The sequence below is a fragment of the Phytophthora infestans genome, genomic scaffold (genome assembly GCF_000142945.1).
Source record: "Phytophthora infestans T30-4 supercont1.13 genomic scaffold, whole genome shotgun sequence".
NCBI classification, from domain to species: domain Eukaryota; phylum Oomycota; class Peronosporomycetes; order Peronosporales; family Peronosporaceae; genus Phytophthora; species Phytophthora infestans.
Window position 1 is genome coordinate 867400 of NW_003303746.1, and position 16240 is coordinate 883639.

Consider the following 16240-nt stretch of genomic DNA (forward strand, 5'->3'; position numbering starts at 1 on the left):
ATGATTTGACTAAATGCGCTGTTGTTATTTTGCAGTACGAAGACATGTCAGCTCACTTGGAAGAAGTCAACAGACAGAAGCGACTCCAAGAACGTGACGAACATTCTACCCAGGCGATCAACATTGAGGTATGGCTTACCATACCAGCGCAAATTGTATCAGTAGCTCACTGTGGATGTCTCTCGTGTGTACAGTACTTGAAGAACGTCATCATGAAGTACATTGAGAGTCAAGTGCAGAGTGAGAAGGAGCAACTAGTGCCTGTCATCTCCACGCTGCTGAGCTTGAGTCCCCACGAGCACCAGAAGGTGCTGGCTGCGCACAGACCGAACGATGAGGGTGCTGGACTGTTCGGCGGTGTGTTCTCGCTCTTCGGTGGCGCCGCCGCTGCACCGCCCCCGAAGCCGATAGCAGCGCCGCACAACTTCAAGCCGTCTCCTACTGTGAGCGGCAACTCGACTGGTGCAGCCCTCGGCAGCAAGGACAAGAATGGTGTACTGTCGTTTGGAAGCGATCCCAGCGACGACGAGGAGTTTGCAACGCCACTCAACCCGTTCGCTGCCTAGCCATTTATCTACACGTGAGTGACGTCCAAAACAACAAACCGCTGGCTGAGCTGGCAATTTAGATGCATAAGTGAAGAGGGATTATTATAATGCGTTAGATTCTTTGAACGATACGACGTTTTGTTTCATGATCAATCAAACAGGCTTACAGTTTGCAGAGCGTTTGATTGCAATGCCATTTTCATTTCATGCGGTTCGTGTCAAAGCAACGCATTACGTAGACGTTTCCATGCCAGCTTCAAAGAAGACTGAAGATCAGGTCACTGCTTCAGCCTAAAGCAGGAACAGACAGGGTTTTCTTTTGTCTTTAGATTCCGCTGGTGGCCCAACAGTTAGTCGACGCCCCTACCAGTGGTGGGGGCGTCAATCCACTGCACTGCATCCCATCGGCGCTGGCATCCCAGCAGCAGCTCCGCGTTCTGGTGCAGTGAATGCACGACCACAGGCCGTAAAAAAAAAACGCGCATGGACCATCGAAAATTTCGTCGAAATTTTCGATTCGAAATTTATGGCGGCACACGTTTGTGCGCTTGATTGCGTAATGCCGGTAGTCTTAACCTACACGTCCACGTGGACATTTAAAAAAAACTTAAAACTGGCTTGGTTCTGCGTTTGTGGCTCATGGGTGTTTTCCTAACGTTGATAATCCGCTATCGCAAGAGCCCGCAGCGATTGAAAGCTCTCGAGCCAGTGCTGCCCGTATTATTAATGATACATGTAGTGAGTCACCCCAGGTGAAAATTGGACCCTTTGCTTTCAGTCACCAAACTTTGGTCCTAAGTCTGGGACAAAGAGGAGGGCGGGGTTGCAGCGTGTGGGGCTCGCGCGTCGAGTTAGTCACTTGTGACTTGATCCGAGACGGAAGTAAGACTCCCGAAGCGAAGGTAACGACCGGACCGAGATGGGCGTTGAAACCGCTCAACCGAGTGCTGAAATCTCATTCACATGGATGGAGCTCAGTCTTGCCGTTATTGTAAATTATCACACGTGTGAATTCGTTGAAACTACATGTAGCAGCTTACCAGCGGTAAAATACAGGTAGCCAGGAAGAGTCATGGTGAGTGTGCTGCATTGGAGCCCCAGGAGCAGGAGTTGCGGTCATGGTGAGTGTGCTGTATTGGAGCCCCAGGAGCAGGAGTTACCGGTAGGCAGCCTTCTAGGGCACAGCAATACCGTAGAGCCTCTAGAATGGAGTTCTTTGCTGCCAGGTTTGCTGGGCGGATACTTTTCGGTCGTCAAACGCGTTAATGGTACGTCCGGTCGCTGTTCCTCGCACTTTTCTCCTTGAAGCTGCCTGTGCAACGTGTTTAGCCAATCACGCCGGTCAAAAAATAAAATATGAAACACAACGGCAAGCGGCGGGATCCGTTGAAACGTGTAAAATAAGCGCCATCGCATGCAGACGCAGCCGCAAAATAGCTCCCTGAGCTGCGATCGAGCTCGGCGGCGACAGTCAAGTGCGACTTTCAGGTTAGAGCACCGCCCGGTGATTTTCTGCTTGGGAGATGCCCCCGCTCAACGGCTGTTGGGCAGACGGGGCGCACAGATGCTGCATTTTCTATTTCACAACGGCTTTTTGAAGTGGCCACGGCTTGCTTGCTCAGCTCCTCGCGATCCTGTACCATGTGCGCATCTGTTCACACTCAGAGGCCCGGTAAAAGCACCTAGCAAAAATAAAATGAACGCTGTTACGGACGAATATTTATTTTTACAGTATGTATCTGTATTAGCTGCTAGCCCAGCCGATTTGATAACTTCAGGACGCCAAGGACATCGCGCGACACGCAACAAGCTCGTCGATCCTTTCTGGTGTTGAGCAGCTTTCTCGCTCATTGACGACGGCCGTCAATGCAGCAGATATCATGGATAAAAAGGGGACATTTTACACAGGCGCCGGGGAGAGTGCACACCAACAACGTTCTACAGTTCACCAAAATAGCACCCGCGTACAAGTTCAACATGGCTCATTTTGGTTTCATGTCCTTTTTGCGCCAATCCGCGCCGCACAGCGCCGCATTTTAAGCAAATCCACGGCATTTCCTCGTCCAAAACGATCAGAGCTTCGAGAATTTGATCAGCACTCCTACATCGGTTTACGCAGGGAGGATGGGATTCCTTTTTCTGACCGGCGTCTCTTTCCACGTTCACTTCATTCGCAAATTTGCCCCTAAGCGCGCACTGCTCCGAGCCAAAGACCCCCAGCCCCAAGAGACCAACACTCACCCACACCTTTTTCCAAGTTTTTTACTATGGAATTTGCCCGCCGCTTTTCCCACACCAGTGAGATGCTTCAGGCCACTACGTTTAAGGACGCGCGGCAGCCCGGAGGCTTGCACGTAGACACAAACAACAACAACCGAAGCGCCAAGGCCGCCCAGGAGCCACAGCAGGATGCCAGCCCGACGTCTAGCCCCATCTTGGGCCCTCGCTCTGCCCCTTCGTCAACTCACCACATGGACAACCAGCGTCGGCGCCGCAGTCACTCGGAGTGCCTCCTTCTTGCCAAGACAAACGGCACACAAGATCTCCCGGGCCCGTGCGCCGAGTACATCAGTAACGTGAAGCAGATGCTGGCTCGAAACGACGACCAGCTCATGCAGCTTAAGCGACGCCGCAGCATGAACCTCGGCCACCCCTCACTCTTCAAGTAAAATCCCAGTCAGAGACGGACCCGCAGCGAAGAGAAAGCTGCACGTTGGCGTCGACCTGGAAAGAGTGTCGACAACGTTATTTTATAAAGAACCAAGCCGCTGTATTTAATACGAGAATAGTACACTCCGTTCGACTCAAAACTAATTGGACCTCCTCAGCTATTTTTCAATATTATCTGCTCTAATTGCTGATGTGTGTATGCAGCATGGGCAATGCAACTCTGAGTTTGTCCTCGCTCAGCGCACAGATGGGCAGGCGACAGAGCCCGCACTCGTTCATCTCCCAAGTGTCAGAAGAGGACGAGATCTTCCCGCGCTGGAGGCCTCGCACCAGCTCCTGCGTCTCCGTGTTCGCTCTTGTGTCCTCGGCAGCTTTACTGGCTTGACGTTTGAGGATGTTGAAGCGGGACATGCGGCGGTCACTTGTAATGATAGGTGGAGTGGTTCCTCGAGTAACAGAGACCACGTCGAGTACCACCCATGGCACTGTATTTCCCCGAACTTCTAGTGGAAACATTATCTTCTCCTCTGCCTTATCGTGGACAAACAGGGAGTCCAGAGGATCCATGTCTTCTTCCTCGTCAAATGGCTTAATGCTGGGTTTAGTAACAGCTTCAGCTAAGACCAAAGACTCTATCCTGAATACGATGGCCCCACAGCGACACTGTACCATGGTGGACGTGTCAGTGTTCTCCATGTGTGTATTTGAGTACGACTCTAGTTGTTTGAGGTATTCTGGCGAGGGATATTCGAAGAATTGTGCACAGTCTCGAGCGAAGCAATTCAGGATGTCGAAAATAGACATGTTTAACACACTGCGAAAGAAGAAAAACAGAATGTTGGTCAGAATTTCCTGAAGTGTCTTGGTGTCCTCTGCATCTTTCCCCAATGCGACAAAAACCACACAACCAGCCTCGTCACGAAGACGTCGCTGGATCACCGAAAAATACAGCGCCGCATGCTGCTGGAGCACATGCAAATCCAGAGTGACGCGAGCGTTGAGTAGGAAAGAAGTGCGATGTTTCTCTTCGTGAATTTCCTCGATAAAATGTGACGCTTTGTGCACATTTGCGTCGCCTGATTCGTGCCAACTCAGGTAGACAAAATGCACAAAATGGTCCACGTGTTGTGACTCAAATGCTTCGATGGCTAAAATGTCGTTACCGGCTGGACCAGAGCCACAGCCAACACAGCTTTTCACCTTTTGTGTGTCTTGCATCTTGATAATTTCAGCAGCAAGATAGAAATTCCAGAATAAACGAACAGGAACAATTACACCATGAGTTTCAACACGCTTTCGACCCGGTAAAGTTGCTGCAAATGGTCGAAATTCTGGTACAGCTTCAGTTGGCAAAACCTCAGTGTTAAACTGGAAGTGACTGACGAAAGACTCGTCGACGGGTGTCACAGGTAGCGCGTGCACTTCGTTTATCAACTTTTGAACTTGAGCGGCAATTGTTTCCAGCTTCGGACGCCGAGTTGGATCTCGCACTAAAATTTTGTCACAAAGTTCCAGTAAATTTATCACCACTGCTTCTTCCTCGCAACACGTGGGATTCAGTGCTGCAAACACTTTTTGCTTATGATCCGAGCGTAGAACAGGTTGGTCTTGAGTCACGACGAGATGCGCGTACAAACCAGCCCAATCATCTTAAAAAAAAAAGAGTGTAAGAACCACATTTTTTAAAAGAAGTATTTTTTTTAGGCGACCTTACCGTTCTGGAATAAAAGTTCTTGTGTCACCAACTCAAACAACAAACACCCAATCGACCAGATATCGCTGGCCAAAGTAACTTTCACTGCCACTTCACTGCCTTTAATCTTCAAGACCTCAGGACTCTTGATAGCTTCAGTCCCTCGTGTCCGAGTCAGCGACATGCACTTCTCTGTTCGTTTTGGAGCGCCGGGAGATGCCGCACTCGATGAAAAAGAGGAAAACGTGGCCGTTCGTACCGGTATTCGGTCGGTATCCACGACTTTGGCCTCTCCAAAGTCAGCGAAACACAGCCAACCTTTGCTAGGTTTGTCGATTTCATCGTTCTGCAACAATCGACGACTCAGCTCACGTGCACTCGACCGAACAAGAATATTATCACTCTGAGAAATAATACTACAACGTGAGTTCTAAGATACCACAACCTAGATGAAAAATAATCCTTTACCTTGATATCGAAGTGACACACACCAGCTTCGTGAATGCGATTCAAGCAGCAACAGGCTTCCTCAAACGCCCGTAGGATCATTATCACACAGGATCGGAACGGAACTACCGAGTCTGCCCTCTTGATTGAATCTCGCCACTCCGTCAGGGAACATGGACAAAATTCCATGACGATCCCAAAATTCTGCTCTTCGTGGCAATTCCCATAATCTACAAGCTGTGTAGCGGACAGTTCACCTCGTAGCTGGGAGAGAATCGACACTTCATTAAACAATCCGTTCACTGCACACATCTCTCCAGCTCTTCGTTGGTGCTCGACAACTTTCACAGCGACATATTCAGGCTTAGAAAATATTGTTTTTTGTCGATAAACCGTCGAAAACGCGCCTTTGGCGACGTACTCTCGTTGTTTGTCGTCTTTTGTTGCGTACTTCAAATTACTGTCCATGCGATTCGGGCACAGTAATCTCAAGAGCGAGCGAATCGCTGCTTGCCGTGCAGTCGATACAAAAGCTTGCAGTGTCGTCATCTCCACCATCAGAGCTTCAAAGTGTCTCTGGTCCATATCCACGACTGCTAAATGTTGCTGCAGCTTCCAAAGTAAATCGTCTGGTTTGCTAGAGTCTTCCGACACAGAAATCCGTGGACAGACTGTCTCGTCGATCGCTAGATTTGGATCGACGATGATGTACGTTACCACTAGAACAATTGCCAAAACGTGTAGCGCTGGCTCGCGTAAGACGAAATTCTGATCAAGATTCACTTGTTCGGGTCTAAAAGTGGCCAACTGTGGAGTTGAAAAAGATAATTTCGCCATGCCAGGTTGAACTCCCGAGGCACCAGAGGTGTCAGTACTAGACTGGCGAAAAAGCTTAAGTGGCGGTAAGCACGGCAACGAAGAACTTGTCCCGTTGCTACTGAGAGATCCATTTCTTTCAGGCTGAGATCGAGCGCTAACGTCATCGAAAGGCGTTTTTTTCGGTTGAACACGCTGTAAAACACACGAAAGCACTTGGTTGTGCTTGAATGCGTCTTGAATAGCTGGAAATTGCGCCTTCCGACTCGCTAGAGCGATCAAGCATCGCAAGTTCAGCTCCACTACTCGATGCACCATACTGCGTTCTTCTTGTCCTTCATTTTCAATAATACGGTCACAATACTGTTCAATTCGACGCCAATGACTAGCAACACAGAGCTCATAGTCGATAGGAGAGTTCACATCTTGAGCGGTGTATAGTGCTTGTTGGAAGCGTAGAAAAGCTTCTTCCAAATGGAAATACTTTCGTGAAATACTCGTGAGTAAATTGGGCGGTACAGACAGCGATCGGAATGTTACAGCCATTGGTAACATTCGTGACGTACCGTCCAATTTTACAGCAGAGCTCCCTCCACCGTTTGGGAACATCAGTTCGACCATAAACTCCCACAGAGTCGGATCGTCGTGCTCTTCCTCAATCATACGAGGTCCCAACATCCTGATTAGCAGCTCTCCTTTCAGCTGCTCGATGACTTCTGCATCCTCATTTAAATCTTCATCGCTAGGCTTGCTGTTCTTTGATTCCCACTCTGCTCGGACTGGCAACGCGATATCGAGATTCACGAACGTACTTAAGAAATTGAGCGCATTCATTTGAATACAGATAGCATCTCGTCCACCATTAACGTTTAGTGAACTGGGCGATAAAAGGAAGCGAAGAAGCGAAATGAGAGCGGGACAATCCATACCGAGAGCTCGAACCAGCATAACTTGAAGGTCCGGATCACTGGTGCGTCTTAACGCCACAGCAAACACTTTGATTAGCTCGCTCCCCATGCGAACATTCCGCAGTTGCTTCGATTGTGGTAATGCTGTTTGCTTGACGACATTACTCAGATTATTCACAATTTGCAGCAACTCGTTTAGACACAACACCAGCCATTCGTCTAAAAACACTTTTGGAATCCACTTGAAGACGTCCGCCAAGGCACTCAGAAAATAGTCACACGAGTCCTCTGCATCTGATTCTCCAGCTTGAGTAGCATCCAGCTTCAGCCTCTCGTTGAGTCCACGAATTTTGATCCGAAATAAATAAATAAACGCCAAATACTTTATATCGCCCACAGCTGAGCTCATTTCGTGTCTTCTTTTCCGTTCAAGACGAAAAAGCGTCGATACGCACGTGATAACTACGCGGAACTCACACGTGAGTGCGTCTCGTGTGTTGACATCTTGAGCTTCACTGCGTTGTTGCACAATACGAAGACATTCATCGAAAAAATGTCGGTGGAGTCCTTCAAGACGCAACAAGAGAGCAACATCGCGATCCCAGTTCGTAAACTGCTTTCTGTGGTACAGAAACCGTAAAGAAACCTGCAACACGAGCTCGTACATGGCCATTCTAGAAGACGATACCAAACGATTACGAGCACACGCTGTAGTGGCCTCACGTCGCTCTGGACATGAGCAGAAGGCGGTTGTGAACAGTGCCGGGTCTTCTGTCCACACGTCTGGAGATGTAAAGAAACCTTCTTGTACGTGAATTCCAAGATACGCTTGCACGGATACGGGACTGAGTCGGAAGAAGGCAAGCGTTGTCGAGCGTACAACTGGTGTCGAGGTCAGATTTGCTCCATACGACAGCGATAGCGACTTCCGAGACTTTGTCTGCACTTTTCGTGCCAGTTTAAACACGCTCATCCTGCGATCTCCTCTGTCTTGTAGCGTACTGGCAGCAGTAGCCGGCGGAGGGAACAATCGAAAGGAGCGGGAGTCTGCCTTTCCCCGTAACTCCGATCCATACGCTGCTTGTCTATCGACTTCTTCGTGGCGGAGAGCCTTCCAGAGAAGCGAAATACTTTGATTCCGCAGAAATAATCGCAAGAAAACTGGAAATACGGCCACAAGGTCGCGAGTAAAGTCGATCAACGCAGCCGGAATACGAACTCGGGCTCCAAATATTTGACAAAGCTGATGAACCAAGCGGCAAATTACCGCGTCATCACACCGTATAGTCATGAAAAGAATGTCAAAACGGATAGCGCGTGCAAATTGTACTAACGTTTCCCGCTTTGTACCCATTTGGTCCGTCTCGGAAAAAGCCGCTGAAATGAGCAAAAGCTCCAATAGAATCGGGATAATTCGTGTTGCCAGCCGTTTCTTCTGTATTGGCCAGTGCGCTGACTTCGAGAACGTAGTAATCCCATCACGGACCGTAGTGGTCATGAAGCAGAGATGCATCTCGTGTAACACGGCCACAAACGAGTCAGGAGGAGCTTCATGTGGAGTAATAAGCCCACAAACAGCGTCAGTTGCATTGAGTGCAGCCAGTTCCTTGTCGTTTGAGCTGAGATCGATGCAGTTTTGAAGTGAGGATTGTTGCGATAGAACTGCAGTCTTCTTGAGTATCACTCGATCTGGAGTCAAAAAGTTGTCACGGATAGCGCCAAATCTGACAGTAACACAAATATGTTAGCCTCAAACATTTTACGAATAACTCAAATAACGCACGTGAAATTGGGTTCAAATGTGCGTTTCGAGGAGAACGACGTTGCCAAGAGAAGTGCCAATGGGTTGTGCGTGCCATCTGCAACTGTGATGGCACATTTATTAAAGTCAAACTCCACTTGTCGAATTTTTATTACAGAAGAATCCGCAGCGTTTCCAGATACTGCAAAGATGTAAAACCCGCAAGCTTCGGGCATTAATCCAAGGGAATACGCAGACGGAGGGATCATCGAACATGTCCAGTCTTCCAGTCTGGTGTCCTCGTCTAGATGGGGTTCGCTACACAATTCAAAGACAACAGCTTGAACTTGAGGGAGAAAGCGCTTCCAGCAATGTTCCAAAAGGAAATACGACTCACACGCTAGACGCAAAATGTGTACTGGCGTCACATCTTGCTCTTTCTTACGCAACTTTGCCAATTGAACCGCGTCGCCCGTTTTCTTCACATCTTTGCCCTTCACAAGTGCCAACGCTCTCACGGCTTGTCGAAACTTCACGTACACTGCGATCGCTGCGTCTTCTTCTTTTACCAATAGAAAAGTTCCAGGCGGTTGAGTGAGCAGCGACGTCATCGCCGCCTCGCAGCTCGGGGCCAAGACAGCCACAAAACGCGGATCTTTCTGGCTTGTCGTGGCGGGAATGAACTTTGCGTCGTGATGGCTGTTGCCCCCAGAGGGGAAGCTGTAGGCAGCAGCACTTTGATCGCCCGACTTGTCGCTCAGCATCACGACCACAGCACCAACCGCCAACTCCTCTTCGTCGCGCCGACTTCCACGTCGAGACAGAGTCTTCGATCGGTCCGATGTGGAGGGTGCTCCTCTCGGAGCTACACTCATGGCTATAGTCGAGTATACTCCCGCCAGCTCTATTTAGTAGCCGCCAACCGCCGGTTACAGCGATATGAGGGGTCAGGAGTTATTACTCAATGGCATCACTCTAGTGCAATCACTCTGAGTGCCGAATTATTCTCTGAAATTTATTTCTCAGAGGAAAGAAGAGGTGTTGCTTTGTGGAATCTTGAACTCCTGTCGGAAAGAGATGTCTTCTTATAAACTCAAATAATGCGACTCCTTGGATCTTAACTCCTTAACTATCTGAGTGGAAAAGATTGACTGTTGCCTGTGTCGTCTGGACTGGGTCCCAATAATATTACACAATGATGCAAGAGGGTGTCGAAGACTTTCAGTAAAACGTGTCCGAAAATAGTTTTGGCAACGAAAATAACTTTTTTGCTACGTACTTTTATTTCCCCTTTTTGCAAATTTCTGAAAGCCTCATTGTCGACTAAAGTCGACGTGCGTTTTCATCGGGTCTCATGCCACAAAAGCAAATGACGAGTCAAGAGTTAAGCAGTGCCCCAATAGACCGACTCCCCTAGTACTCACTCTCAGAAATCTTTAATGTCATCTGGAGCGCATCATCTTCGGAGTAGAGGCCTCCCTTCAAACTTTGAGTAACTCGTTTAATTCGTTGTCCACTTCGCAAGGCCATCGTCGACTTGTCCAGCTCCAAGGCATTTTTTGCAGCCTCCACGGCAGCCTGTTTTGCCTCCTTCATGTGTTTATTCATGATCTCGTAAGCGGCAGAATTTTCCACACCATCGGCTTCGTGCTTCTCATGTAACATCCTCATCTCACGTGGCTTGATCGTAGCTTTTCGGAATCGTTTCGTAGGTTTATTACCTTGACCAGTAGCATCACTTTCGCAGTGTTCCATACATTTGCCACGTAGCTGGACTCGCTTCTTGCATCCTGGGTGCGAGCAGTTAACCCATCCACCATGAGATACGCATTTCCCATTCGCTTGCCACACTCGTTTTCCGAGCAAATTGTTCCCCCTCCATGAGCGACGCACTTGCCTTTAGTTTTGGCCCGAGTCGTACAGTTCGGGTGCGAACATAGTGCCCCTCCACCATGTGCGTAACATTTTTGCTGGGAGCGAGAGCGACGACCGCAACCGTCTTCTGAGCATCGAGAGCCCCCACCATGCGCAATACATTTGCCACCCGAGTGAGCAAACCTAGTGCAATCTGGCAGAGAGCAACGGGGGCGACTAGTACGCTTAACGCATCTAGATTTCGACTGTACTGGCTGCGGCAATTTTGGAAAAGCACTGTAATGGTCTCGGGCACTGGTACAGCGTTGAACTTTGGCTGTGGACGAGCCTCGGTCTTCAGAATTTGACTGCTTGTTGGATGTGGAGAAGGGTAGTTCACTGTGGAATAGGTCGTCATCACCTCTGTTTGGTAAACGAGAGATCCTCGTTCGAGTTGTCTGGCGTTGCTTCGTTGGTGCAACTTCAATAATGGTTGCTTTACTCGCTCGGAGGCTTATATTTTCGATTGTTGCCTCTCCGGAGATGCCATCGACTGCAATATCCTTCTTCGTCGCTTTCTGGGCTCTGGCGCTTGACGTCTTGGCATATTTGATTGCCTGGGTCTCCTTCATCTCCGTTAGAATAGATTGTTTCCTGGTTTTCTTTGATACTCTGGACCTTGTAGATCTTCGCTGGTCTGTCTGCTTTTCCAATGCCTTAGTCTCCGTCAGTTCGCTCTGCACATCAGACTTTGGTCGTATTTCAACGGACTCGTTGCTTACGTCGCCAGTTTTGCTGCTGGTACTCTGCTGCTTCATCATACCGGTAGCTGACAACGAATCAGCTTTCGCCATCACATCAGAGCAAGTCTTTTTAGTATTGACACTAGGATTCTCCTGTGTTCGTTTAATCTTCTTTTTCCCGTTTGCAGTCTCAAGTTTCGTTGCATGATTGGAATTAGCGTTTGACGCTGGCGTAGAGGAACTTTGTCTGGTTATCAGAGATCTTTTCCTTTTCCCCCGGCGCTCTGCTTGCACTACTTCCTGTTCAGCTGCTAAGGAGGTAGAGTTGCTATATCGCTGCCGCTTCTTGTCCTCGCATTCAGCAGTTTCAGGATCAGCTTTTACCTTAGTCGTCACATTCTTCCTAGGTCCCGTGTCTTTCTGCATTCGCTTCTTCTGCTTCTTTTTCAGTCTCTTGTTTTTCGGTTCCTGCTTCTCCTGTGCCTTCGACTCGCAATCAAAACCTTCTGTTGCTATTGGCCAATTAGTATTTCCAACCGCCTCAGACCGAGTACACTTGATTTCAGTATGTTCCACTTCGTTAGAGACGTCGACTTGGTTTGTATTCTCTTCGTCACTTAATACGCCTCTGCCGACAAAGCGTCTGGCCTCGCTCGACACTCCTTTGGTCACCTCCATTGGCACTAGCACGCCCATCACCGAGATGAACTCCAATTCGACATCGTCGGCGTCCACCGCCATCGCCTTGCTTGCACTTTTTAAAAGCTCAACAGAAAATTAGGTTCTGGTAAATTTTTAAGCTTTTGAAAAAAAAAGAGACTGAAGGGAACAAATTGCTAAAAAAAAAGTAATCGATATTGAAGTGGTCGATCTATCCCTCCTGATGGCGCCTTCCAGTTAAAACGATGTGGTGACATCGACACCACCCAGTCGACCGTCGGCATACCCTCCTGCGCGGTTCTGCGCGTTGCCCAGGTCGAACTCACCACTTGGGCCCACCGCCTCGCATTCCACACGGTCGTCGTCGGCCAATTCCTCACGTAGCCAGTGTTCCACCACCTTATACATCGGGATCTTCCCTCCATCAGTACACTGCTGAATCGGACCATAGAACCCAACAGTACCGCGACGAATATACAGCACATGAGATGCCCAGACGTCCGTCCCATCGAAGATGTGCGTGGCTAGCAACACCGTGGCTTGTCGAGTCTCTGTTTCCTCCTTTAGGAATGCCAGTACGTTTTCGCGCGAGATGATGTCGAGCATTCCCAGCACTTCGTCCAGTACGATGAGCTGCGAAGGTCTCAGTAGCGCCAGAAAGAGCTGAACGCGGCGACGTTGACCGTCCGACAGGCGATGTAAACGCCACTTTGGGTCAATACGCAACACCTTCAGTAACTTTTGGCGTCGCTCCGGGTGTTCACTCTGCAGTTTCGTCATCATTTCTTCCACCGCCATGTCAGCCGAGTAAGCCATTGCGTGCGTTGCGAACGCCACCGAGCGCTGCCCCCAGTCGGCACTAACGAAAGTCCTTAAAGCGTTGAGTGTCGTGTCACGGAAGCTGTCTCGACCGAAGATCAGCGCCGTGTCGTCAGCCGTCAGGTGCTTGCCAGCCAAGATACTGAGTAGCGTGCTTTTGCCAGCTCCATTACCACCCACGACCAACAGGCGCTGACCAGACTGCAGCGTTAGATTCACGTCACGCAGGACTCGATCGTCGTCTTCCATGGCGTCAGCAGTAGCGGGGTCATGCTGCAAGCGATTGATGAGTTGGCCACCGATAGTAACTTTGGCGAACGCAAAGTTAAGACGGCGAAGCTCCACAAAGGGAGATGCTTCTTTATTGGCGGTGCTCATCTTTATTGTGTGTTTCCAAAGTTTAGGGCCCCTTTGGAACCTCAAAAATATTGCAATATTCGCGATCCGATTGCCCAAAATGGCATTTTCAAAAATACCAAGCAATCGCAATCGCATTTAGAAATTTCGGACAATCGTGTGGACCACATATACAGCGAAAAAAATACTCTTAAAACGCTAGGGCTAGCGTTTAAAGTAAAGAAATGGCGGCATCCATGGCAAGGTCCAATTGCCATGTGCCATGCTACTTTATCTTCATTAACGTAAGTTGTAATAATAGTTTTCATGATGGCACAACGGCAGGGCAAATCTATTCTTAACCACGCCATGCCATGGCACTCAGCCACGCCTTGGTGGCACAGGTGGCATCTCATTGTTAGAAATGAAATTTGTAACAAAGTGCCATCGGTAATTACTCAGTTTGCCGAAATAGCATATTTCACTAGAATTTCCCTTTCAAACGAAACCTTGCTGGCAAGCTCAAGCGCACGAAGGGCTCCAAGAGGCCGGACATCAGCAAGCAGAAGAGATCAAGGTTGCGTCGAGGACTTGTCCAGCAGCAGCTTCATCTACTGCAACCGCTGATAATGTCGCATCCCCCTCCCTTGCCGTGCCCGTCACAAGCGCGGCGCCGAACAACCTCGAGCAAGCTGTGACTGCATCGCTGAGGTTGTCCACGGGTTCCCTTCCAGCTTTCGCGGCCAATAAGCAGCAAGGATCGGCACAGCTCACTATGAACGATTCGATTGAAACCCAAAGCACACTAAATCGAGCACCGGTCCTGCCGGTGAGGGATGGAGCAGCTCCTACAACACTAGATAAGACAGCTGACCAGTGTTCGAGGGACCTGTTTACCAGCTCATTTATTTCGAAGCTGAGAATGCCACTGCCAGCTACTGGTCAAATTCTGAGAGGTGCTTACACTAACGACGAGCTTCTGGAAATGCTCAGCTCCGATGAAGAGTCCGAACTGCAAGAGATGGTTCCGGCGACCGTCATTCGCGCCAACTTCATGCTAGATTCTGCTGGCAAAACTGAGTACACTGCCACGAATAACTAATTGGGCAGTTAAACGTCGTACCTCCCACCACAAATCACTTTGACAAGTGAAACTCCGCTTTGAGCGGACAATCAGCAAACCGGAACAGATTTGCCACATCACAGCATACGAGCGTGCTGTGCAGGCCTCCGTTGATGAAGGAAACCTTCTGGACCCGAGCCAACGGAAGACCAAACACTGCCCCATTCGACTGTTGCAAGTCTCATTCTGTCGCAAACTGCGATCGGTGCAGTTGCGCCATTAACGACCTGGGACCTAGCTATCGATGGCGACGGCCTGCACACGAAACCAACGAAACTCCCACTACATATTACGGTAGCCTAGGATCACTATCTGTGGCAAACCTACTTAACCTTCTCATTCCAAAATATACCCGGTGCGAGGCACCAGAGCAGGAAGAACCTCTGTGTTCTGGGATAGCCTGCTCACGTCAGGTTATGAGCCGAACCTCTGCTCCGACCAGTGAAGACTTCGACGCTTCGCGAGGCGACGTAGAAGACCTAAGCGAAGAGGCCGACGCGCGAGGTGCCGACGCCTTTGAAGACGCCCGCGAGGAAATACGAATAGGTTTCCCTGACGATCTACGCTTTAATCCCTCGGAATAAGTCACCATGGAGCAGCACGACCAGCTCCAGTTGATTCGTCAGCTGCAGGCAGATCTGGCAGCCATGAAAAGCCAATTTGCAGCAAGAGCTCCATCAATGTCGGACACTAGCATGGAATCAGCCCCTCCTTCGCCGAAGAAACCCAAAATTAAGGACGTGCGCTGCTCAAACTTCAAGGGAAACGAGGTTTACCCTGGTTTAGGCGCCGGATTTGAAAACTTTATCCACGAGTTCGAACACGCAATTCGAACCGAAGGGCTAGTGAATGGCTCAACCTGGACCAACGAGCTTAAGGCGTCGGTGATCGCTAACTATCTGGAAGGTAAAGCGTCCAGGTATTACCATAAGAAAAGCTCAGAGTGGCAACGACGTCACGACGGTAAAAACATACCATATTCAGAGGTGAAGCGCGCGATGCGTGCAGAATTTGGCTGTATGTTAAGCCAACTGGAGCTCAGCACCAAGATGCGTTGTAATAAACGAAAAAGTGACTCGTGGCACGATTACTTAGAGTATTTGAACTTTATTGAAGGACTTATGGAGGGAGACCAGACGAAGCTAGTGATGGAAGTATTTGGTAACCCCGCATGCCCTGAACTCGCAGCTACATTTCTGGCGGCCGTACCTGAAGACACTACGGATTATGCTACAGAAACCGACCGCACGAAGCGATTACTGTACAAGCTTAGAGACGATGGACGACGCCATAGCAGCAAGCAAGATGACAGGAAAATACGTCAAGGTGACCACCGCAACGAAAATTTAAACGGTGTACGCGGGCAAAAACGCAACAATAGCCAAAGGGAAGAACGATCGTGGCGAAACCATAAAAGCAATGACGAAGACAGTGATTAACAGTCTCACCAGCAGAACAATGGTCAAGCATTTGCTGCTGCTTCTGGAAATCGACACCAGATTCGATGTCACGTCTGTAACCAGCTCGGGCACAAGGTTTTTACATGTCCAGTGGTGGAACATGCCAAGAAACTAGCATCCACAACCAGTAGTGCGCATGTTGCGACGGCGACTGACAATATTGCAGTCAGTACCGGTAGTGTGAATACAGCCACAGCTGAAGAAGGAGACAACAGTTCTTCTAGCGACTCTGACGATGAAGCCCCCGTCTGGGTAGCGGCTAGCACTACCGACTCAGCCAATTTCTTCAAGTCGAGCGAGTTTGGACCATAGATTCTGGAGCAACACACCACTTGTGCATGAATCGCAAGCAACTTTTCGCAATTAAATCAGCATTTCTCTCTGTTCGAGTCGCTTATGGCAATGTTGAGCTCGCTACCAAA

General features: G+C 49.3%; 6 protein-coding genes across 6 annotated transcripts; 3 read left to right on the forward strand and 3 right to left on the reverse strand.

The window, feature by feature from the left end:
• Positions 1-212: 212 nt before the first annotated feature.
• Positions 213-566, forward strand: PITG_08310 (uncharacterized protein; the record flags this gene model as incomplete). Its single annotated transcript, XM_002903661.1, has 1 exon — positions 213-566. One exon carries the CDS (start codon positions 213-215, stop codon positions 564-566), a length of 354 nt encoding a protein of 117 aa, XP_002903707.1.
• Positions 567-2736: 2170 nt separating this feature from the next.
• Positions 2737-3358, forward strand: PITG_08311 (uncharacterized protein; the record flags this gene model as incomplete). The annotated part of the gene is made up of 1 exon (XM_002903662.1): positions 2737-3358. The coding sequence occupies one exon, from the start codon at positions 2816-2818 to the stop codon at positions 3215-3217; it is 402 nt and encodes a 133-aa protein (XP_002903708.1).
• A 1383-nt stretch (positions 3359-4741) lies between these two features.
• PITG_08312 (uncharacterized protein) lies at positions 4742-7755 on the reverse strand (the record flags this gene model as incomplete). The annotated part of the gene is made up of 6 exons (XM_002903663.1): positions 4742-4747; positions 4818-4867; positions 4933-5234; positions 5357-6126; positions 6379-7370; positions 7428-7755. 6 exons carry the CDS (start codon positions 7753-7755, stop codon positions 4742-4744), a joined length of 2448 nt encoding a protein of 815 aa, XP_002903709.1.
• Positions 7756-8852: 1097 nt separating this feature from the next.
• On the reverse strand, positions 8853-9698 carry PITG_08313 (uncharacterized protein; the record flags this gene model as incomplete). The annotated part of the gene is made up of 1 exon (XM_002903664.1): positions 8853-9698. The coding sequence occupies one exon, from the start codon at positions 9696-9698 to the stop codon at positions 8853-8855; it is 846 nt and encodes a 281-aa protein (XP_002903710.1).
• Positions 9699-12317: 2619 nt separating this feature from the next.
• PITG_08314 (ATP-binding Cassette (ABC) Superfamily) lies at positions 12318-13277 on the reverse strand (the record flags this gene model as incomplete). Its single annotated transcript, XM_002903665.1, has 1 exon — positions 12318-13277. One exon carries the CDS (start codon positions 13275-13277, stop codon positions 12318-12320), a length of 960 nt encoding a protein of 319 aa, XP_002903711.1.
• A 1671-nt stretch (positions 13278-14948) lies between these two features.
• PITG_08315 (uncharacterized protein) lies at positions 14949-15667 on the forward strand (the record flags this gene model as incomplete). The annotated part of the gene is made up of 2 exons (XM_002903666.1): positions 14949-15563; positions 15653-15667. The coding sequence occupies 2 exons, from the start codon at positions 14949-14951 to the stop codon at positions 15665-15667; spliced, it is 630 nt and encodes a 209-aa protein (XP_002903712.1).
• Between the last annotated feature and the right edge of the window lie 573 nt (positions 15668-16240).